This window comes from Mytilus trossulus, chromosome 2 (assembly GCF_036588685.1).
Source record: "Mytilus trossulus isolate FHL-02 chromosome 2, PNRI_Mtr1.1.1.hap1, whole genome shotgun sequence".
Lineage (NCBI taxonomy): Eukaryota > Metazoa > Mollusca > Bivalvia > Mytilida > Mytilidae > Mytilus > Mytilus trossulus.
In genome coordinates, this window is record NC_086374.1 from 103465781 (window position 1) to 103490544 (window position 24764).

General features: G+C 30.9%; 1 protein-coding gene across 1 annotated transcript; it reads left to right on the forward strand.

The window, feature by feature from the left end:
• Positions 1–363: 363 nt before the first annotated feature.
• LOC134708586 (dolichyl-diphosphooligosaccharide--protein glycosyltransferase subunit STT3B-like) lies at positions 364–24764 on the forward strand. The gene is made up of 17 exons (XM_063569235.1): positions 364–546; positions 6846–6954; positions 7907–8016; positions 8459–8547; positions 9024–9112; positions 9940–10005; positions 10605–10704; positions 11540–11638; positions 11873–12019; positions 12523–12726; positions 13071–13285; positions 13708–13895; positions 14391–14562; positions 15504–15677; positions 16265–16378; positions 16979–17182; positions 18003–24764. Exons 1-17 carry the CDS (start codon positions 377–379, stop codon positions 18081–18083), a joined length of 2331 nt encoding a protein of 776 aa, XP_063425305.1. The 5' UTR covers positions 364–376; the 3' UTR covers positions 18084–24764.

Here is a 24764-nt window from a genome sequence, read left to right on the forward strand (position 1 = left end):
GCAGACTGTACAGACTATATTGGATATTGCTCTTGATTTGAAGATATTATAGAGTGTACTAGTTAGCTTGGCATCCCATGCAGACAGTACACACCATATATTTACGATTTCGGTGTTATATTACTTGAAAACTTTAACAGTTAAAATCTAGAACATTTTAGTAAGACTTATTTGCTATTTCAGTATTTAAATATATACTTTAGATTTATAAAAGTTAAAATCTAAAATAATTAGAGCCTTCATACATTTCTTTTTCTTTTTCTTCTACCGGCGAAAATCGTTTTGTCGACTATTGCATGACACACTGTGTAAATGGCACATGCCATAGTGTGATTGGCTGACCAAAATAACGTGGCGGAAGCTAGCATAAATCAACATGGCGGACGCCGGTGTGAAAACAGAGATCAGATCTTCAATGTGGAATCCCGGCGGTTTACAAAGCTTATTGACATTTGTTATTTTGACTTTAACTTATGTTGTGGCTTTTAGCTCACGTTTATTTGCTGTCATTCGCTTCGAAAGTATAATTCACGAGTTTGATCCTTGGTAAGTGACCGTTTTGCGGTTTCCTGCATGTGCCAACAGCATAATTATCACACACATATGCTAATTATTTATAGACGTTGCTCTTTTGATTTGCAATCTATAATGTGTATAGGTCACGTAAAGTAAAATTGCCTGTAGAAATTATGAAATCCCTCTGGTTTTTACAAAAGTATGTCAATTAAATGTTCCAAATAAAATTTAATAAAAATCAGATGTCTCATTGTGCACATTGAAGTTAGTCCAATTAATTAATTTATGATGTCTTGGAAGGCTATTTTAAATTTTTGCTTAACCCCTTCCTGCGATGTAAGGTTAAAGGCGTCAAGGAAAATAAATATTATAGCCTTTCAAGACGTCATAAGACCTAATTATTTGGACTACATTCATGTCTGCTAGACAGGGTTTTTTTGGCCTCATCACTGAAATCTTGTCACCATTACAGTTTTGTGATAATGTCTGTTAAGCAGGTTCTAAAAGCACTAATCTATATTTGGTATACATGATCCTTCAAGGCAGTGTCTGCGCGTACCCGCATGCAGGTAAGAATAGTCAAATTGCCGTTCTAGGCTGCGCGTGACCACATCCGGTTTTCTAATGAAATGCCATCGGAATCGGGCTTAAAACGTGAATATCTACGGAAATTATCGATAATATGGGGATATCGCGTAGAACGAGTGAAGAGTATGAAAATGATATTTTCAAATTGTATTTATTAAAATATGATACATAATAAACATTGCAAAATTAAATGCACAATGATGGAAAATTAAACTGTACAGTCCCTGTAAAAGAAAAAAATATGATAGAAATTAATACTATTACAAAATTTTAATGCAAATTTAAAGAATATGTTTTTTATAAATCAAGATATTCTAAAATAATCTTTTAGTAAAATGTAAAACAGAAACTAAAATTTAAAAATAAATAAAACTACTAAGATTAAAGCTTGAGTTTATAAAAATTAAAATTTAAAGAAGCAAGTAATAATGCATAATGAAACATGAATGTAGGTTGGCAACATTTGAAATGTGCAGCCGGGTTGAAATCTGTGCCAAAACAATCATATTTGATATGTAAAATTTGTTCTAAATCTTAATTAGTTGCATGAATCTTTTATAATTACTTAAAATTGATATTATTACTTGCTTCTTTAATTTTTATAAACTCAATCTTTAGTTTTCTTTTACTTTTTTTCTTTACAGGGACTGTACATGCAGTTCCATCATTGTGCATTTAATTTTGCAATGTTTAGAATGTATCATTATTTGATAAATACAATTTGAAAATATTATTTTTTCATATTCTTCACTCGTTTTACACGAAATTCCCATATTATCGATAATAAATTATTTTCGTATATATTTGACTATTCGTACCCGCATGCGGGTATGCGCAGACACTGCCATCCTTCAACTGGTGCTTGGAGCCTTGGTGGCCGAGTGTTCTTCAGTAGTTACATGTACTACTGTTATGATGTTATCACTAGCCAGTCAACACTGGGGTTGTGAGTTTGAACCCTGCTCATAAGGGTGCACTCAAATCAAATCTTTATTGACTAGAATTGTCAGTTTTCCTATAGAAGGTCAGTGGTATAAAAATTAAAACTGGCCCCAAATAAATAGCCTAAATGCGGTGCTTAAAAGTGGCATTAAAACACCAAAAATCAAATCAAATCAACTGTTGCTATTTCCATTAAAAAAATGAGGTCACAAAGAAAATATTTTCATGTCTAATTTTCCAATGACAATGAATGATGTCATTATTAGAACTTGTTTTAGTAAAATAATGTATTGTAAACATTTCAGTCTGGCATTTATCTCTATTGTTGTGTTAAGGGAAGCAGGACAAGTCGCCCCACACATAATAGCCCCCCTTTTTCACCAACTCGCCCCACTTTTTAAAAAAAACGCCCCAACCTGGATTACCAAATCGCCCCACTTTGAAAAAAATCGCCCCACATGTGAAATTGGTTAAATCCTGTTTAATATTACTCCTGCTAACTCTCCATTTAATGGAAAACGGTAATATTTAGATTAGGCCACACATTTTGATTCCTTGTTCGACGGACCCGCCCGCACCTATTTTTTTCAAAACATATTTTTTTTATTTTTATTATATTCCCGCTTCCCGCATCCGGAAATGAAATCATGTCCATTTCCCGCACCGTTTTTTTGTAAATATTATAAAAAGATCTCAACATTTGTTTATAAAATCACAGTCTAGCCTTTAAATAACGAGTTTAAACCTATCAGTACCCCACAACACTGTAAATATCTGCGAGAATATTTGTTTCGGCATGAAACCAATTTATTTCACCTGGGAGTGCTCCGATATAAATATATAACCGGAAATACCAGTACTAACAAAACGTTGGTTTCTTTCCCCCAAACTTATATTCACTATAAAAAAATGTTCGTTGTTAAAATAAAGTACAAAGAACTTCTGAAGGATTTGCCTTCAACTGCAATTATAATGTATGGTGACGGTCATACCCGCTGCAGGTTTGTGCACCTGTCCTGGTTTATTCAGGGACCTGTTGTTCAGCCGTTATCGTTTGTTGATGTGGTTCATTGGTATTTTCCCGTTTGGAAATATTAGATCGATGGTTTTCCTGTTCGAATTGTGTACAATACTAAGTTGTGGTCCCTTATAGGTTGCTGGTTGGTCTGGATCAAAGCTCTGTGTAAAAGGCCGTACTTTGACCTATGTTTGTTAGTATCAGGTTGGGAACAGTCCTCCCTCGGACAAGGGCTTTGAAGGTGTCATTTTACCATGTTTACTGATGTAGGAAAGAAAATAGAAATACAAGTACTAAGGATTTGTATAATGCTACTATACAAAACCTTTGACAACTTAGAACTTACTCAAAAAGAGGAGAAATACATTATATTTTAAACAACTTTTCTAAAAGAGGGATGGGTCCACTTATTTTGATTTATATTAAACTGTTAAAGTAAATGTGTGAACATGGTTAAAGTCCAGGAATACTACAATATTCGTGGACATGTTTTGACCATTTAATACCAAATATTATAGTTCTTTCGGAAAATATTAGCCCTTTTGTACTTAAAGTGTTTTTACAAAAAAAATATATTATAACTTAAGTTATATAATGACCCCTCATAAAAAGGATATTCATAACATTAAGGGGTTGTTCTGAACCTGATTATAACTTGGATGGAGAATTGTCTCATTGTCAGTTACACATACATAGACCAGATTTAATTATTCAATTATTTCTTGTTGAACAGGGGGGAAATATTTCATAAATTAAAGAAATGTCAAGGTACAAGTGAAAAATCAAGTTTTAATATAGTCAAAACCTACTATTTTATGTTTACAAAAAAAAATATAATCGCTCACCTTTACTTTTTAAGCTTCGCCTCAAAAATTTGCAAATTAAATATTTTTTTATTAAAATTTTCAAATCGCTCGCTCGCCCCAATTTTTGAAAAAAATTTATTTAATTACTATTATTTATATACTGAGATTATAATTCTAAAAATAATTTTCGTATTGTTGAAGAATAACTGTTTTTTTTTTTAAAGATTAGTTATTTGCATAACAATTGAAAAGAAACATGTTAATTGTATCATAATGCAATATATCATAATAATTAACGGATTTCAATTAACAGCAATTTGTTATCATAGCAATTACCAGATTGATTACTTTTGTCTCTGAAGAATAATTCAACAAGCAATCAGAGAAAGGCAAATGTTTCTTTCAAGTAAATATCAAAGAGAATGCCTATTCATTCATTTACCATAAGCGTGAGTCGTGTTTTTGTTAGTAATATATAAATAATATATGAGTTTCTATAAGGTTTTCATTGGGATAGCATCTTTTTCCATAAGTGGGGCGAGTTGGCAGGAGTAATATTCACGGAATTTTTAACTTGTATAAAACGGGATAACATCTTTTACCATAAGTGGGGCGAGTTGGCTTTACTAAATTTATCCTGGTTAATAATATATTTATCTAGATATTATCGTTTTCCATAAGTGGGGCGAGTTGGCAGGAGTAATATTCACGGAATTTAACTTATTTAAAACGGGATAACATCTTTTCCATAAGTGGGGCGAGTTGGCAGGAGTAATATTCACGGAATTTAACTTATATACAACGGGTAACATCTTTTTCCATAAGTGGGGCGAGTTGGCATTACTACATTCATCCTGGTTAATAATATATTTATCTAGATATTATCGTTTTCCATTCAGTAGGGCGAGTTTTCAGGAGTAATATTAACGGGATTTAACACATTTCACAAGTGGGGCGATTTGGTAATCCAGGTTGGGGCGTTTTTTTTAAAGTGGGGTGAGTTGGTGAAAAAGTGGGGCGATTAGGTGTGGGGCGACTTGTCATGGATTCTGTGTTGAGCATTTCAAGTAATGCAGAATATGTTTGACATGTCAAACTTCTAGATTATCCTTTTTGTCTAACTTGTCCATTCAACCAGGTTGCAACAGAATCAACCTGTTGGACCTCTTAACCTACTCTGATCCAAAGTTTAAAAACTAAAACCGTCTAAAATCCAAACTTATTTAAAAAACGGAAACTGACTAAAATTTAACTAAATTTGTGAAGATTTCGGTAATTTCACATGACTTAATGATGCTAGTACCCAATATATGTGCATTGTATAGTCAAAAACAGACCATATTTATGTAGTGGAAGCATTCTGCTTTTTAATAGGTAACCAAAAGACTATATTTCAACAATTTTGTAAAACTGCTATATTTTGAAGCCAAAAAGGGGTGTTACTGGACCTACTCCTTTCTACAGTACAAATATTGTCACTAACCAAGCTAACAATTCCTGTTTACATGGTTTGCAGATATTCTAAACAAAATATATGCTAGGAAGTAAATATGATTGATTCTCAGGTAGTATATATATGGCATGTATGGGTTGTTATTTAATATATTTGATATTAAATATATATGAAATTATAAATTTTGGTTTACTCAAGTCAAAACCAACAGCATGATAATTAGCCATACCATACCACCTTGCATTGACTGTAGATCCCTATATAAAGATGGTCATGATCAGTGTCAATCAGGAAGCATAAATGTTATTTATCTGTGTTGACCCTCAGGCTAGTGAGGCTACAAATGTTGAGGTTTATACAATACACTTGTCAACCTTTATGACCCCAGGCAAATCAATTCTGTCTTTGGTATATAATTGTATTTTACCATATGACTAATTAAAACACCACATGAAAGGTGCTACAATACATAGTACCCATTTTCAAAGTTCTAAAAAGATTCAAAGGTCCCTCCAAAAGGGGGGAGGGGGTGACTTTGTCCAACTTCACTTAGTATCAGTATGGAATAACTTAATCTAGATCTGATTGAATTTTATGTTTACAACTACCATTATAAAAAAAATTAGTTGAAATTGTAAATAAGAAAATGTAGTATCATTACCAATGAGTAATTTCCACCAAAGACAAAATGATGTAACTGTACAGCCTTCAAAAATGAACAAAACCCATACCTCATATATAGAGAACTACATGTATAATAGTCCCAAAATGTTAGTTTTTTCCTGAATATTTGTCCTCATGACTTCTCAGCCCTGTTTTATAATTTTAAATATTTTGAAAGATGAGAGTGTTGAGAGACACTATTTATCTGTTTATAAATTATATATTTTCAGTTGAACCACGGTCCGTCAGGCGGGCAGCAATCAAATGTTGTCCGTGCATTAACTCATGAACCATTCAACCAAAGCTTTTAAAATTTTAATATGTTGTTACTGACAACTAAATGAAAGTCAAGTTCAATAATGGTGATTTTGACTTTTATCGTTCAGGAGTTATGGTTCTTGAAAGATTGAAAAATGGTGTTTCCAGTCGTGTCAGTGTATTTACGCATTAACTGTTTTACCAAAGCTTCTCAAATTTTAATATGTTGTTACTGATAAAAAAATGGAGGTCAAATACAATAATGACGATTTTGACTTTTTCTGTTTAGGAGTTATTGTTCTTGAAAGATCGTAAAATGGCGTTTCCATTCACGTTGTTGCATTTACTCATGAACCATTTGATCTAAGCTTTTCAAATTTTAATATGTTGATACTGATGACAAAATAGAGGTCAAATTTTATTTTGACGATTTTCACTTTCATCATTCATCAGTAATGGTTCTTGTGATATTGCCAGGACACAAATAAATTTAATAAATCCAGTTTGCTGTTGTTGTGACAGCCTCTTCTTAGATATTCAAATCAAACAAGAATTTCTTATTTATGTAACTGTTGCTAATGAATTCTTGTTTATTTTGTAGGTTTAACTACAGGTCAACACATTATATGGTAGAAAATGGATTTTATAATTTTCTAAATTGGTTTGATGACAGAGCATGGTATCCTCTAGGGAGGATTGTAGGGGGTACTGTGAGTAGAAATATTATACATTTTTTACAACAATTTTTTATCCGTGTATTACTTATTTTCCTGGATAATGATGAAACATAGATTAACCTTTTTGCCAAAGAGTCCCGGTTTACCAGGATTCAGGCTTCAGACAGCTGACAATGAGTCCCGTTTTACCGGGATAGGAATACCTCTTTTATGATTCCCGCTCAAAACAGTGCAAACATAAGTTATCTTTCTTTGATGAATACCAGGATGAAAGTGTAAACATGGCGCTTCCGTTTGTTGATTACCGTGTTAAAATCAGAGGAAATTTACGGAATTTACGACAATTTGAAATGAGGGAACATTTTTTTTGAAAGAATATGGAAGAATTGAAGCCAAACTAGTATACTTTTTGACTTAAAATGTTTTTTTATGTACAAAACACTCGGAATGGACATCGTTCAGTGTGAGGAATTTGTACAGCCTCATAAAATTTTTCTAAATTTTGCCGTTTTGGGTTAAAAAATTACGATTTGGGGTCAATAAGCAGAACTTTGAGAATTTCACCTAGAAAATCCTGAAAATTTGAAAATTTGAATATTTTATGAAGAAAAAAATCAAAACATGAACAAAACTGTGAACATGGTGTTAGTAAAAGAAATAAATACACAAATAACTACAAACAAGTTTTTATTGACATTTATTATGAAGATCTCCCACTTGAGTAAAAGTACAAATGTAGCCAGGGAAGCCATCGTCTCAGAGTAGCTTCTGTCTAGGCAGCAATCAGTGAAAGAGTTAAGGTGTTCAACAATATCCAAATTTTCTATTGTCTTGCATGTAGACTTTTGCTAATCCAAAAAATGTCATAATCTGCTTTACAATCTCATTATAAAGTACAAAAACAAAATAAATATGTCGCATGAAATGTATATTTATTGTACATGTTGAAAGTTTACTGTGAATTGAATGTATATATTTATTGTAGGTGTACCCTGGGTTGATGGTGACATCAGGAACTATTCACTGGGTCCTAAGTCACCTCAATATACCAGTTCACATTAGAGATATATGTGTATTTTTAGCACCAATATTCAGGTTAGTGTGTGGGTTAGGGTTAGGGTTAGGGTTAGGGTTACATGTTTTTGTTGAGTTGAAGCATCAATTTGTGCATCAAACTTAATCCTGGTATCACTAAAGGCTAATAACCAGATTCATATTAATAAAAAAAAAGAATTTGAGACAGAACAGACATATATTTAATGATTGAAAATAATAAGATTGTTTAGTCAACTACTGTGGTCATTATTGTTCACAGAATATTAAATTTTGTGGATTTTTTTGGTTTATTTTAAATGTTCAAGGAAGTATAGATATTGCACAATGTTCCATAGACTTGTATTCTTGCAAAACCACAAAATCAAATATCCATGAAAAATACAATTTTTCCTCAAAATTGGTACCATAAAAGGAATGAAAAATATAAACAAAATCAATATTTATTGAATGGAATGACTAATATAAATTTGTTTATTTACAGTGGTTTAACAGCACTGGCCACTTACTTTTTCACCAAAGAAATATGGAGTAAAGGAGCAGGGCTTTTTGCTGCATGCTTTATAGCTATAGGTTTGTACTCAACTAGGCATTCTTCTTTTGGGTCAAAACTCTCAATGAAAAGGTTTAAGTATGATGTTTTATGATATAGTACTGTAACTAAAGACATTAAAAAAAAACTCTGCTGGTGGCCTTTTTTTGCATACGGATAATTAGGATGTACATGTGTAGTCATGGAAATAAATTAGTTAACACAGTGTCATTGAAATCACATGTTATAAAGAAGAGAATAAACTTGATTAAGGGAATTGTCTACCTTAGTACAAGTTTACATCGCATTCTATATAAATTTTGCATCTCACCTGGTAAGGGTTTATATGGGAAACTATATTCATTTCAATATATATTTATATCCCATTGAAATAAAATAATATTTTCCCAAAAGAAAATAAATTTAAAGGCATCCCAACTCATGAATAAGATTTTGTATGATTCTTAAATGGACTGTCAACTTAGAGCAATAGTTAGTTGTTTATTTACTTTTGTAGTGCCAGGCTATATCAGTCGTTCTGTAGCAGGAAGTTATGATAATGAAGGAATAGCTATATTTGCCTTAATGTTTACATATTATTTATGGGTGAGTGAAACACACATTCTTATATTGATAAATTGTATGCACAACATGTACATTAATAATTAAAAGTTTCATTTCTGAATTTGATTTGTTACTATTTAAAGTTTTTCCTTACTACATGTACTATAAAACGAATGTTTTCAAGTTTGCACACACATATAGAGTATCTATTATACATTTACATGGATACTCATGATACTTACCTAAAAAATTGAAAAAAAAACAATGTGGACTGAAAAATAGTGCTGTTGGGTGAATGCATACAGAAGTAGAGTAAGAAAATACAGAGAAAATTTTAGATATTAAGATCATTGCTGAAAATGGAATAAATAAACATTGTAGTAACTAACTGTGGATTATTTTACTTTTTTTTCATTGATTACTAATTTTTGTGGGAAGAGGAATGTATTTATATCATGGATACTTGAATTAATGCTTTGGCTCAAGACTACGAACAAGCCTTCAGAAAAAGTGTACTTTGTTGAACCTTAAATTCAAGATTTGCCTAAACCCATGAAATTGTTGATAATTGGTATCGTACCAATAATAAATTCACAGTACTAATCACAAAAGGAGTGGATCAACATTTTTGGCCATTTAAATGTAACAAAATTTTATGCAAAGAAAATTAGATGGATTTCTCTTGATATAAATGGAAAACAAATATGCAATAAAATTATGGACAATGATAATGTTACAAGTTACCAGGTAAAATTTAACTCTAATTTTTTTTTCTTCATTAAAATAAAAATTGTATGCAATAAAAAAAAATTATTATATATCATTAGTAATTGAGTTAAATAGATGAAAAAATAATTGTTATGTTTCAGATTAAAGCAGTAAAAACAGGATCTGTGTTCTGGGCAGTTTTAACAGCTTTATCTTACTTTTATATGGTAAGTTTGGGGCAATAGTAAATATTTCTATATCTTATACAGTAAAAAAATATGTCAATTCTAGCTGCACAAATATGCTTACAGTTGACTTGCCAAAGATTAATTCATTGTTTTGGGTACTTATTTTAGTTGAGTGAAAAGAATTGTATGTTCATGAAAATTGGATGTTGTGATTTTGACATACTGCAAACAGATAATGGTTGCTGTACAGCTTTCTGAAAATGAGCATAACCCATACAACATATCAAGTTTTAGAAAGCCCTTTCAGGACAAATGTAAAACAATTATACAAGTCAACTGACAGCCTGATTTAGTTTTAAAACAACAAAATATGATATTCAGCAACAAATTATGTTGGTGTTACAGCACAGTATAAGAACAAACTAAAAATCAGTTAAAAATGACTAAAAGACACAAAGGTCTAAATTTGTTTGCTTCCTGTTGTAGGAGTCAGAATAGTTCATCACCCAAAAAGTAAAATGCATTTCTTTAGAACCATGGCATAGTTCACTAAACAAATAGTAAATTTGTTCTATGAAGTGATAACATACTCAAATGATTAAGCTGTAATACACACCAGTTATATTATATTTTTCCAGGTCTCAGCATGGGGAGGCTATGTGTTTATTATAAATCTAATACCACTTCATGTATTTGTGTTACTACTCATGGGTAGATATTCTAGAAGAATCTTTATAGGTGAGTCTTCCGGCTTTTATATCAATCTTTACCATTGTTAATTGCTGATAATTTTGAGATTTTTTCTTTTTTCTAAGGCATGTCTCAAACATTACTTTTGATAAGATTTACAAAATTTACCAAAAACGATTGCAGTTTGAGGGAGCAAAATCTTTTTGAACTTTTATTCTGTCTGTATATATATATAGATTCTTACATTGATACCAGTGGATTATCGGATTTATCCAATCGAGATAGTTAAATTATCAATTTTAAAGTCCGAGCCGCCTCGGCGAGGACTTTAAAATTTATAATTTAACTATCGAGATTGGATAAATCCGATAATCCACGAGTAACTATGTAAGAATCTGTTTCTCTAATGATTAAAAAGACATTTCCTTTTTTTTGTTAACCGAAAATCCCCTTCGAGTGCCTTTCACATTGCACGAAGTTGTCAATTTCATTAACACCTGTTATCATATTTTGATTCATTCAGTTAGCTTAAAAGGTCATGACCCTTAAAATCATCCAATGATCTTTTGAGATCACCAGCAACCACACGTTGATTAAATTTTTTTATACAATGGGTTCGGAAAGGGATAAATTCCCATAGAGTTAGAGAAATATATATATCACTCATCACTAGGATAACACCTAATCTCAATATTTCTATGCATTTTCTAGCACATATAAATAATTGTTAAATTTACAAGGCTCACAAAAAAAAATTTCATGAAAAAGAAAAGAAAAAAACTGGAAATATTTTGAATGTTAAGATAGAAGAATTATATATACTGAAGATTTTACATTCACACTACAATGCCCTGAATTTACAGTATCTACTTTTATTTTTCAGCATACACATCATTTTTCATCGTAGGATTAATATGTTCAATGCAGATACCATTTGTAGGATTCCAGCCAATTAAAACAAGTGAACATATGGCATCAGCAGGTAACTAATTCTTATTAAGAACAGTAGTTATAGGCATGTGACACTCTTTAGTCATTTTTTTTATATAGTTTATGTATTCATCTTGTTTAATTAATATGTTCAAATAATTTCAAATTGTTGGTAGAAACTTTAAAAAAAATTATCGTGTTAAATTTTAGTCTGTTTTTGTTTGGGTTACTGTCTGATTGACATATATTAACACCTCCATTTATTCCTATGTTTGTTTCATTGCAGGTGTATTTGCCTTAGTGATAGCCTATTCCGCATTGAAGTATACACAATCATTTTTAAGCAAAGCAGAATTTAAATATTTTTTCTTAGTATCAGCAGCAAGCGCTGCAGGCTTTATATTCTGTACTGTCGTAGGATTAACGTGGGCAGGTATGTGTAGATTTTGTTATAATGTTGTTCACTTTGGTTTGAGCAAAATTAGTTCCTACATTCTGGGGACTTGGAAATTGTAGGACAACACACATGCAAGTTTTATTTTAGTGATTTCCAAAAATGCTGCATACACACCCTAACCCTAACCCAACTCATTGCAATTTTCTCTATAATTAAAAACATTTTAACATTTTCTACAGAAAATAAAAGAAAAATTGTTTGGAAAAGTACTTAAGAAAAGCTACCACTAAACACCTTAAAAAGTAAAATCACAAAAATACTGAACTAAGAAAATTCAAAACTGATAGTCACTAATCAAATGACAAAAAAAAAGACATATTCCTGACTTATTACATGGTCTGATTTGGGTCCTTAAATGTGAATAAAAGTTTCTGAAGTGTCTAAATAAAAAAAAATGTGAAATATTGTTGTCTAGTCTTACTTCAACTAACTGCATACTTAATAGAAGATATATTAAAAGTAGTCCTATTTTTTTGTAGGTTACATTCATCCATGGAGTGGGAGATTTTATTCCCTATGGGACACAGGATATGCTAAAATCCACATCCCAATCATTGCCAGTGTGTCAGAACATCAGCCTACAACATGGGTCTCATTCTTCTTTGATCTTCATATATTAGTGTGTGCATTCCCTGCTGGTGTGTGGTATTGTGTAAAGGAAGTTAATGATGAGCGTGTGTTTGGTAAGATATTTATAATTAAGTCTCATATTTTAGTGAGTGTATCCCTGCTAGTGTATGGTATTGTGTAAAGGAAGTTAATGATGAGGGAGGTTAGATTTATGTCTAGTTTATTATGATAGTCTTGATAAGAATACTTTAGCTTGTTGTCTCTGTGGGCATTGGCTGCATTGAAATTTGGGATACTTTTTCACAAGATCAAATGGATGTTTGCTAAATGACTCCTCAGCAACAAAATTTACCTCATTAATTTTAGATTTTTTTTTGTGTGCCCACAATTGGCAAGACATTTTGCTTTAGTACTGACAGGATTTTGACATTAATTCTATTTTTTGTATTGTTTTCAGTGATATTGTATGCAATCTTTGCCAGTTATTTCGCTGGAGTAATGGTACGTTTGATGTTGACGCTGACTCCTGTGGTGTGTGTCTTAGCTGCCATTGCATTCTCCAAGACATTTGAGATCTATCTAAAGGATGATTCACCAAAGTCCAGTTCTAAGGAGGAAGAGGAAGAAAAGAAACAAGACAATAAAAACGACAGACTTTACGACAAACCTCAGGTACTTGGATTCTATAGTTGTCTAGATTGATCATTATTTATTTGTTACAATTTGAAAAATCAAAAAAGGGACATAGGTTGCTATAGTAGATCATATATTGTATCACTAGCTACTCAACACTGAGGTTTCATGTGTGTTCCACTCCAAACTTAATTGACTAAGATTGTTAGTTTTCCTGTCAAAGGTTTGTTGTTCTACCTGAGCATATCAGCTTCTTCAATAACAATACCTGGCTGCCAAGATATAGCCAATAGTGCTACAACTGGATTTAAACACAAAGAAACAATCATCCTTATATTTAAACCAGGAATTCACAAGTCAGAAAATGATTCCTGATCCAGAAAATGCATAATTGTTTTCCTGAATTTTAATATACTCCCCAGTGTTTCAAACTTATTTAAAACTAGCATGTTTTTTTACAGGTTGCCAAACCAAAGAAAGTAAAAGAAGACCGTCCAAAAGATCAGGACAGTGTTGGAATGAACATTAAAACAATCATTGTTATAGCCCTACTGATGATGTTAATGTTGTTTGCTGTCCATTGTACATGGGTCACAAGTAGTGCTTACTCTAGTCCTAGTATTGTACTGGCTTCCTATAATCATGATGGGTAAATAGTCTCTTTGTACCTGTTCATTTTAGATATAGTTTAAGGGATGCAAAAAAGTTTTGATAGATATAGGAAGATGTGGTATGAGTGCCAATGAGACAACTCTCCATCCAAGTAACAATTTATAAAAGTAAACCATTATAAGTCAAGGTACAACCTTCAAATCGTGCCTTAGATGCATTTTTAGCTGAACACTCCCATTTACATTGTTTTAATTTTTTATACGTTGGATATGTCTTAGATTTGAGATAAAAGAAGGTAAAAAAAATGATTGTTTAAATCAAAACAGTAAAGCTTGGTAAAATTTAATTAAATTAAGATTGAATCTCATCAGCAATTTTTTATATCATCATGATCATAATGCACATTCCTACAAAATTAGGAATTTTACACTCAAGAAATTGAAATTGTTATGTTTTATTACATTTGTATTACTTTTTCATTCTTCACAAATTGACTTTTGAAAATACAATTGTTCTCATTTCTGTTATATAGAAGCAGAACAATATTGGATGACTTCAGAGAGGCATATTTCTGGTTAAGACAGAATACTGGTGACAAAGCTAGAGTAATGTCATGGTGGGATTATGGGTACCAGATAGCGGGTATGGGGAACAGGACAACACTGGTGGATAATAATACTTGGAACAATAGTCATATAGCTCTGGTTAGTATCTTACTATTCTACCATATCATAATAATACGTGGAACAATAGTCATATAGCTCTGGTTAGTATCTTACTATTCTACCATATCATAATAATACGTGGAACAATAGTCATATAGCTCTGGTTAGTATCTTACTATTCTACCATATCATAATAATATGTGGAACAATAGTCATATAGCTCTGGTTAGTATCTTACTATTCTACCATATCATAATAATACGTGGAACAATAGTCACATAGCTCTGGTTAGTATGTTACTATTCTACCATATCATAATAATATGTAGAACAATAGTCACATAGCTCTGGTTAGTATGTTACTATTCTACCGTGGATAATAATACGTGGAACAATAGTCAGATAGCTCTGGTTAGTATGTTACTATTCTACCGTGGATAATAATACGTGGAACAATAGTCACATAGCTCTGGTTAGTATGTCAGCTACCATATTCTTGGTTGAAAGTAGCAGAATGATATTTGTACTTAACAATAAACATAAGGTCATGCAGAGGATATTATATTTTTTCTCTGGTCTAAAAAATACTGTTTTCCCAAGTTAAGAATAACATGACAAAAGTTGTTAAGAATTTGGTTGTGGTTAAAGTATGAAGATTATAAAGTGGTAACTATTGTCATTTCCATTTTTTAGTTTATCTGATTTTGAGACAAACTTTAATCTTACCCAATGCTCTCCAAGATTTTCCTCTTGTGCAACCTAATTTCCCTTTTCTCACTCATTTTACGTATACACAGATTTTAAAATGTTTGAATAGGAGCTTTTACTCCATTCATTCAGGCTGTTGAACAAGACATGAAGAATATACCCATCCTGAGCAATATATATTTTTTGAAGACCATATCAAGTGACACAGTAGTCTTCCATGGAGTGTTTTAATTTTGCAAAGTTTTAAATTTTATTATTTCATATTTGATATAGGTTGGTAAAGCCATGTCCTCCAATGAGACAGCAGCTTATGACATCATGAGGGCGTTAGACGTGGACTATGTATTGGTGATATTTGGTGGGGTCATAGGTTACTCTGGAGATGATATCAACAAATTCTTATGGATGGTTAGAATTGCAGAAGGTGAACATCCGAAAGATATAAGGGTAAGACAGAAGAACAGCAAAAAATTTAGAAGTAAATATGCATGCGGTTTTACAGGACCATCTTTTAACAATATTGCTGAAAATCATATTTAGCAAATAGCTTGATGAAAAGCAACATTAAAAGGCTGCTCGTTTAAGATATTACAATATTTCCATTATTTCAATGGCTACATCTTAATATTCATTTGGTCAAGGACAATCCTACAATTAAAAATACATATTAACAAACAAAATTTATCATCTGGATATTAGAATTATAAAGAATTACAAGTAAATTCCATAAAAGCTTTGAATTTATGCTCCACTATTGAAAATTTCTTATGAAAATATTTTAACACAGAAAAAGATGTATGTAATTTTGTTTACAATTCATGACGTTTCTACAGTTAGTTGCAAACAATTGAAATTATTGTCCCAGAATCCTGACCAACCAATCAACACAACCTTTTTTCAGATATAAAAATATTAAACCAACAGATTGAAAAAAACCAAAAAGCATAAATTACTTTCTAGAAAATCACAGAAATTCTATGCAATAGAACTAAACCAAATCATATTTGTTAAAACTGATAAATTTCCATTTGCAGGAAAGTGATTATTTTACACCTCAAGGAGAGTTCCGTGTTGATTCTGCTGGGTCTAAGACATTACTGAATTGTTTGATGTACAAACTATCCTACTACAGATTTGGAGAACTTCAGGTAACTAGCTTTGTATTGCATTTATTATAACACTTATCTGTGTTGTTGGCATGAAGAAAATTTTAATACCTGTACATAGATTTGAAGAAATTTTGTTTAAGGTAAATTACTTTAAAAATATAATTTATAGATATAGGAAGATGTGGTTTGAGTGCCAATGAGACAACTCTCCATCCAAGTCATAATTTGTAAAAGTTAACGAATAAGTTATGTTTTTGATTATAGCATAAGAAAATTAAGTAGGTATTAAAAGAAAAGGAAAATTATAAACATGAGGAAGTAACTTACTGTGAAATATTACAGGACTAATCAAATTAAGATTAAAATGTTATTCCTTTTAATTGCAATTTAGCATCCAAACACACTGCTATCAAAAATCAACATTGCAAAAAATCAGTGGAAATATTTTAAGATCACTATTGTTTAGGTCATCTTTGGAATCTGCAGTACAATGTACATGTGAATCTTCACCCAGACAGTCAGAAATTTAACTACTTAAAATTGCAGGTGATGCATCCCATATGAATGATAGTTTCGCATTGGAATATGCTGATAATATGAAGATAATAATTTAATAACAGGTTAAATCTTGTTTTCCAGCTTGACTTCAGAAGTCCCCCTGGATTTGATAGGACAAGAAATGTAGAGATTGGAAACAAGAACTTTGATTTGACACACTTAGAAGAGGCTTACACTACTGAACATTGGTTGGTTAGGATATATCGGGTCAAAGATTTGACAAATAGAGATATTGTCACAAATCAAGCTATGCCAAAAGTTAAACCAAAGAAGAGGAGCAAGAAGGTAGTTGTTTTAAAGGATAAAATTCAGGAATATAAGTAAATAGAAGGGTTTTATCATTACACAGATGTCTTATTACCAGTGCATAGGTGGTGATTCTCAAAATTTGTATATGTGACTCCCAAACATTTTTATTCTCAGACATTGAGTGGCATAGGCATATTGTGTGATCTTTTTTTTTATCCTTTAGCCATTCTGTCTAGAACTTATTTGGACATTTTCATTATACTTACAGATTTGGCACAGATTGTTGGTAAATTAGATCTAGATTGATACAGTATGACCTAATTATCTGTGTATTTAAGGATATGTAGTATTGTTAAGAGACTCTCATATGTAACACATCTACACTGAAGAACTTTCTTTTGGGCCTATTATGTTGTTGGTTTTCAAAGTGAAATGATAAGCATCCTTCTGACAAATAAAAACAAAATATTATACTGTTAATTATATATATAATGTTTAAAAAAATTTTTTTTTATTTATAATGCTTTAATTGGTTATTTAAAGTTAATTTATCAGATTTTTTTTTTTAGGGAGGGGTAGGAATGGTAGTCACATTTATATTTCAAAAACGATCTTCAGAATTGCCTTGTATTTGCTATTGAATATGAATTTAGACAAGCTGATTTTTAGGATTCTTTTTAAAAATGGAACAATGTATAAACTGTACAGTTTTTAAAAATTGTAGCCACAAGATTTGAATCTTACTTGATTATGAAAATTTTTAGATATATTTGTTGAATATGACTGCATATTTTTGTTGTTTTTATGAACTTGTTGTTTTACCACTTTTTTAAGAGGAATGATTTTCTATTTACAGACTGGTAAAAAGAAGACTGGTTCCATCAAACACAAGCCTGTGGTAAAGAAGGGGAAGAAACTCAGCAAATCAAAGAATTAGACGCGTTATTTGAATAAGGTATGGATGCTGTTGGGACACATGGTTTGACTGAACTGGAAGGATGCTTTGTATGAGTCTGTTGTGTTTTTGATTATAACAAGCATGGACACTAAAGGAACATGGTCACCTTTGGAATTTATTGTTGGAGAATTTGGAACATATCATCTGAGACATTTTTTTGGGTTCCTTTAAAATTTGTATAAAATATTTGCCAGTATATATCTGATAATAACATGGTACAAGTGAGAAAGTGGAATGTCTATTTAATTGCTATTTAAAAACAATTGTTTTCATGGATGATTTGTTAGAATTTTCCTTGGCTTTTATAGTCACAAAAAATTAAAACTTCAGCTTTTTTCAAAAACTTAAAAATTTGTGTCGATGAAGGAATATAAGATGTAACTATTAGAAATACCATAATTGATTTCTTAGCTTGTTTTTAGGTTTCTAAAACCTTTTCGATGAGTTAAGAAATATTTAACTTTTGTTAAAAAATGAGATAGTGATGATGGTATTTGAATGTATAAGAAAGTACTAGATTTGAATAAATACTGTTCAAATTTCAATTTTTGTCAATTAAGGAAAAATTCGATTTTTGTTTATTTTTAATTTCATGGTATTTTCTTAGTCTGCATACAAGCCTTTAGAAATCTTTACTAAATTGCAAATTTAAATTACTGTTTACAGGTTCCCCTAAAATTCTTCAATATCACATGATAAATGAATCCACAGTTCCAAATTATTTGCTTTGAAGAATTATGAATACTATTAAAAGTATAGTTCTTGTATTCTTTCATACTATAAAGATGTAAAAATTTAATATCATTGATTTCAAAATGGTCATATATTGTCATTAGGGTGAATTGGGGATATATTAAGTGAATGCCTTTGTATGATTGTGATGGTTTTTTTTGGTTTTTTTTCAAAAGTTATTATTTTGAAAAGATATTTTTTCCGAAAACAGACTTTTGTACCCTGTTAATACATGATAGAATCTTGTTATTTAGATCCACAATAATCAGAGGTCACATTTTATAATTTAGCATTCTTTATTTTGACTTCAATCATTAGTGTAGATATTATACATAAATTTCTTTAAAATGAATGTGAAAAAGTTGTCTTCATTATAAGGTGCATGCGGTGTAAGAAAGAGTTGATATGTGTTGAGAAAGGAAATTGACAATGATTTTGAGAGCATCTTTATATTTCATTTAATAGTATGTGTTGTTATTAATTTGTTAATTAATTTTATTTAAATTTATATCAATAAATTTAATATGCTTTTTTTCTGTATTATGTTTTGGTGCAATTATTTTTAAATTAAGGAGAATAGTTCTACATTAAATGTCATTCCATTATCATAAGAAGTGAATATGATTCTTGAAATATTTTTTTTTATTAATGACTTCCTGACATGAAATATCATCCTAAGAATTTTGTTCACAATTCACCAGCAAATTAGACCTTACTATTTCATTGTAATAAGATCTATTAATTGTACGTACAAGTGGTTAGATACAGACATTGCATAGTTTATAGAATATCTTGCATGGTGGTCTTTTTTCTGTCAGTCACTAAGGGTGTTAAAATATTATTGTGTGAAAATAGATAGGAGGCACTAAAGTTTTTTTTTTTTTTTTTGTAATTACTTATCTGTAATGTCTTTCTATATAAGTAGTTGTCACAAAACTACAGGCCACAGATATATAGTAATCTGCAATGTTGATACTTTTGTAACAAATATAAAAGTTTGTTGAGGTATTTACAGCAACATGACAGCTTTAACTAAATCAATCATCAGTAATATGCATTGAGAGTTGACCTTGTTTCACCAATTCTTTTATTTAAAGCAGTACTTGTAAGATAGTACCCATAGAAACCAAAAATCTTGTTGAGGAATTTTGTTTGTTACTTTGAAGGTAGCGTCTAGCTTTATGTTCTGTTCATTTATTTTGATTGATTTTTCATTTTTATTCATTGAAAGCTAGACATATTTGAAGAGTTGACATAACATATGCCTCAATTGATGGTTTATATATTTTTAAGGAAGTAATACATTACTGCAACAAAACATCTATTTATGCCTATAATTCTTTAAATTACTGCCATCAAATAATTTTCTCCAGCTCTTTTTAAAAAACTTAAAAAACTTTCACAAAAACCTATAAAGATAATATAATTCACAAACATTTCCATATATCACTGGTGATAAATTTTAATCTCTTTTTTTTTGTATAAAGAATGTCTGAGGGACATCGGAATTGTTTTAATCTGGTTGAATTCTGTTGTACATTTATTTTAACACTTTTCTCTATAATGCCCATGTTTCGTGTGGGAATTTGTGGTTGAGCAGCATTTACTTTTGGTGGTGTATTTTTATGGTCACGTATATAAATTTGGTAAGGACTTAAATGTCTTTAGTGTACAAGTTTCAGCTTTTGTGTAAATGCAGTTTAAATGTTTAGGAAGTGGAAGAATATGTTTGTGTTGTAATTTTCTGTTTTTGTATTCATATTTTTACAACATATTATTACAATTTGATTACGATTTTAGTGGATGTTCTTTTGTAGTCTTTATTGATGATAATACACATTTGCTAATTTGGTGTCTAAACTGCCCATGGGTATTTATTGATAAAAATTATTCATTCGTAAAGTTATCAAAGTAAAGGTTTATTTTCTTCCTGCTGAATAAGATGATTTTTAGTAGGAAAAATAAAGGTCCATTTTCTGCCTGTTGGATTTAAAGTTTTTAAGTAAGTACATTGAATTTCTTAGGATATATTTATATTGTAGTATTTATATATAGTCCTAAAAGATCCAAGGAAAGAAATCCCTATTACAGATACAATAAATAATCTCGTTAATCCTTTCCATGCAAGTGGGTTAATGCACTTTCTTCTTCACTCTTCACAGATTTTTCAAGTAAACCAAGGTGATTTATATAAAATGTTGCCCCTAATATTCACTATTACCATAATACTAGGGAGAGAATGGCTAATTCCACAAACACGAACACCCACATTTAATTTCTTTCATTGATATTTGTTTTCTTAGTTTGCTTAAATCTTTAAACAAGCTATCAAATATGTGTACTCTGTTGAACATCAAAACTTGTGGTTAACCTAAAGCCATGAAATCCACCAAAACTGGTATCCAACGAATACATTAAATCCAGAGTAGATGTTGCATGGTAAATAAAGAAAATATACTACTAGTTAGTTACAATTTCCCCCATTTATGCTGAAAGTTTTTGATTCATGCCTGATTAACTGTTGTTTAGATGACACCAGTATCAAAGTTTTTGATTCATGCCTGATTAACTTGTTTAGATGACACCAGTATGAACGTTTTTGGAACATGGCCTATATAACAAACTATTGTGATGGATGTAAAATATTATTCATACTTTGACATGTTGCAATGGTCAAGAAATGTCACAATTAAAAAAAATGATGTTATTTTTTTTTATATAAAGCCAGGAATATATATATATATTAGACTGAGTATACTTCCTAGGTTACATGCAGCAAATGCCAAAATTGAGAAAAAAATCTCAAAAACATATATTTATTATTTGTTATCTTACTGGTATGAAGCAAAGAGGCTTTAAAACTTACTAAACCCAGTATCTTACAAAAATGAAGAATCTTTGTCACAAATACATTTTTTTTGTTAATAGTGGAATACATAAAACTGGTTTTATGTTTATGATTACATTCCTTGTGTCTAGGGTCTATTGCTATTTTAAAGACATCTATTTCATAAAAAAAAAATTACTTTTAAGTCCTGAACATTTAAAAATAAGTGATGATTTTTGTCTTAACATTTTTTTGGTGAAAAGAGCACCTGCACCGTAAATGATAAAATGTCTATGGCTTTTTCTTAAAAACAATCTTGGTGGTGGAGAAGATAACTTGAAATTCTTAGCGTAACATTTGTAAAATGTATTGAAAACTTTCTCTCGTATCTGGCACCTTTTTTAGCTCACCTGGCCCAAAGGGCCAAGTGAGCTTTTCTCATCACTTGGCGTCCGGCGTCGTCCGTCGTCTTTAACTTTTACAAAAATCTTCTCCTCTGAAACTGCTGGGCCAAATTAATCCAAACTTGGCCATAATCATCATTTGGGTATCTAGTTTAAAAATTGTGTGGCGTGACCCCGCCAACCAACCAAGATGGCCCCCATGGCTAAAAATAGAACATAGGGGTAAAATGCAGTTTTTGGCTTATAACTCAAAAACCAAAGCATTTAGAGCAATTCTGACATGGGGTAAAAATGTTCATCAGGTCAAGATCTATCTGCCCTGAAATTTTCAGATGAATCAGACAACCTGTTGTTGGGTTGCTGCCCCTGAATTGGTAATTTTGGGGAAATTTTGCTGTTTTTGGTTATTATCATGAATATTATTATAGATAGAGATAAACTGTTAACAACAATAATGTTCAGCAAAGTAAGATCTACAAATAAGTCAACATAATCAAAGTGGTCAGTTGACCCCTTTAGGAGTTATTGCCCTTTATAGTCAATTTTTAACCATTTTTCGTAAATCTTAGTAATCTTTTACAAAAATCTTCTTCTCTGAAACTACCAGGCCAAATTTGAACAAACTTGGCCGCAATCATCATTGGGGTATCTAGTTTAAAAAATGTGTGGCATGACCCGGCCAACTAACCAAGATGGCCGCCATGGCTAAAAATAGAACATAGGGGTAAAATGCAGTTTTTGGCTTATAACTCAAAAACCAAAGCATTTAGAGCAAATCAAACAGGGAATAAAATTGTTTATCAGGTCAAGATCTATCTGCCATGAAATTTTCAGATGGATCGGACAAACCGCTGTTTGATTGATGCCCCTGAATTAGTCATTTTAAGGAAATTTTGCCGTTTTTTGTTATTATCTTGAATATTATTATAGATAGAGATAAACTGTAAAGAGCAACTATGTACAGCAGAGTAAGACTTAAAAATAAGTCAACATGACCTAAATGGTCAATTGACCCCATAAGGAGTTATTGCCCTTTAAAGTCAATTTTTAACAATTTTCATAAAATTTGTAAACTTTAATTAACATTTTCGACTGAAACTCTTAGGCCAAGTTCAATATAGATAGAATGTTTGTAAGCAGCAAGAATGTTCAGTAAAGTAAGATGTACAAACACATCACCATCACCAAAACACGATTTTGTCATGAATTCAAATGCGTCCTTTGTTTAATATTCACATAGACCAAGGTGAGCGACACAGGCTCTTTGGAGCCTCTAGTTTTATCAGGTAAACTCATAGGGAGCAACCATAAGGGAATTATTTACTTTGTCCCAGATTTTGCAAGGAATTGATTAGGACCAACAATTAAATGTTTATTAGCTAATATATACCCTTGTCTGGTTGGACATGTAAACTTTGTTGTATTGCAATTAACTTTTTGTTATATTTTTCATTATTAAGACCAGTATTTTATAGAATTTGATTTATTGTTGAAATTAATCATCTTAGAGTAATTTAAATCATGTAAAAACTAAATTTCAAAGAGAATAAATGTTTTTTTGGTAATATTTAGATTATAAGCAATGATTTTCACAATATAGAAATGTTAAAAGGCAAGCATTTATTTATGCGTAAAAACATTTGTATAAACAGCTTTTCTTTTTTATTGCTACCTGTACGTTGACAAAATTATTATGCCAAATTCACTGTTCCAGAATATGATGCTTTCTGGGTAATTTTTTCAAAGGTGTACACTAAAAATGTTATGATTGCCTCTAATAAAGTATTAAATTCTATATAAGTTACCTTTTGGTTAATCTCAATTTCAGATTAGTATACAAACAATGAAATTACCCATAATCCATTAGATTTTGAATGTCCAAGTACAATTATATATATATTTGAACATAGGTTAAAATCTGCTGCCTCTTATTTATACACCTTACATTATTTTATCTGCCATTATCTGCACATGCAATTGGTTTAGCAGACGACATATGGATACCTGATTGAGAGTACTATGGTTCTTTTTATAAGATAATTTTTCAAGAGTTGTATGTGTAATGATCTAATGCAGACTGTTAGTTGTTTTGTGTAAAGTCTATGAAACTGTATGTAATTGTTGTTTACTTATTGAGGATTAAAACTAAAACAGAAAATATGTGTTAAACATTTTATATGCATGACTTTTTTATTGTAATACATAGAGTTGGGGCAAAACTGAAGCCAATAGCATTTATCTGCTCAAATTTCAATTTATTTAGTAACTTTAGGCTAAGGAAGTGGCATGAAAATTGGTTGTAATAAAAGTAGCAGAAAGCCAGACAGGGATTGCTTGTCTCTGATGAAAGTCGCAGAAAGCAAGACATGGATTGCTTGTCTTTGATGAAAGTTGTAGAAAGCCTGACAGGGATTGCTCATCTGGCAACAACAGCCTCAGCTCAAGCGTCAACAATTGTAAAGTTTTCTGCTTTAGTTAGTTTGATTAGAACTACTTGTGATATTAACTTAGAAGTTACTTTACTACCAGCTCATATCAGTTTGATGACTATTTTGAGGCCCTGCCCACTAGGACATGGTCCAGTGACTTTGAATTAATTAGAATTTTTCAATGTTATGTTTTCTGCTCAAGTTAAATTGATAGAATTTACTTGTGATATATCAATGATATTTTGTATAATAAAATAACATTACTGTC

What these genes read in the sequence shown, in the direction of transcription:
- LOC134708586 (XM_063569235.1), top strand. Translation starts at nt 377, where the DNA reads ATGGCGGACGCCGGTGTGAAAACAGAGATCAGATCTTCAATGTGGAAT. An exon ending in GGAGGATTGTAGGGGGTACT is followed by an intron (nt 6,955 to 7,906) that starts GTGAGTAGAAAT and finishes TATTTATTGTAG; the next exon opens with GTGTACCCTGGGTTGATGGT. An exon ending in TTCTAGAAGAATCTTTATAG is followed by an intron (nt 10,705 to 11,539) that starts GTGAGTCTTCCG and finishes TTTATTTTTCAG; the next exon opens with CATACACATCATTTTTCATC.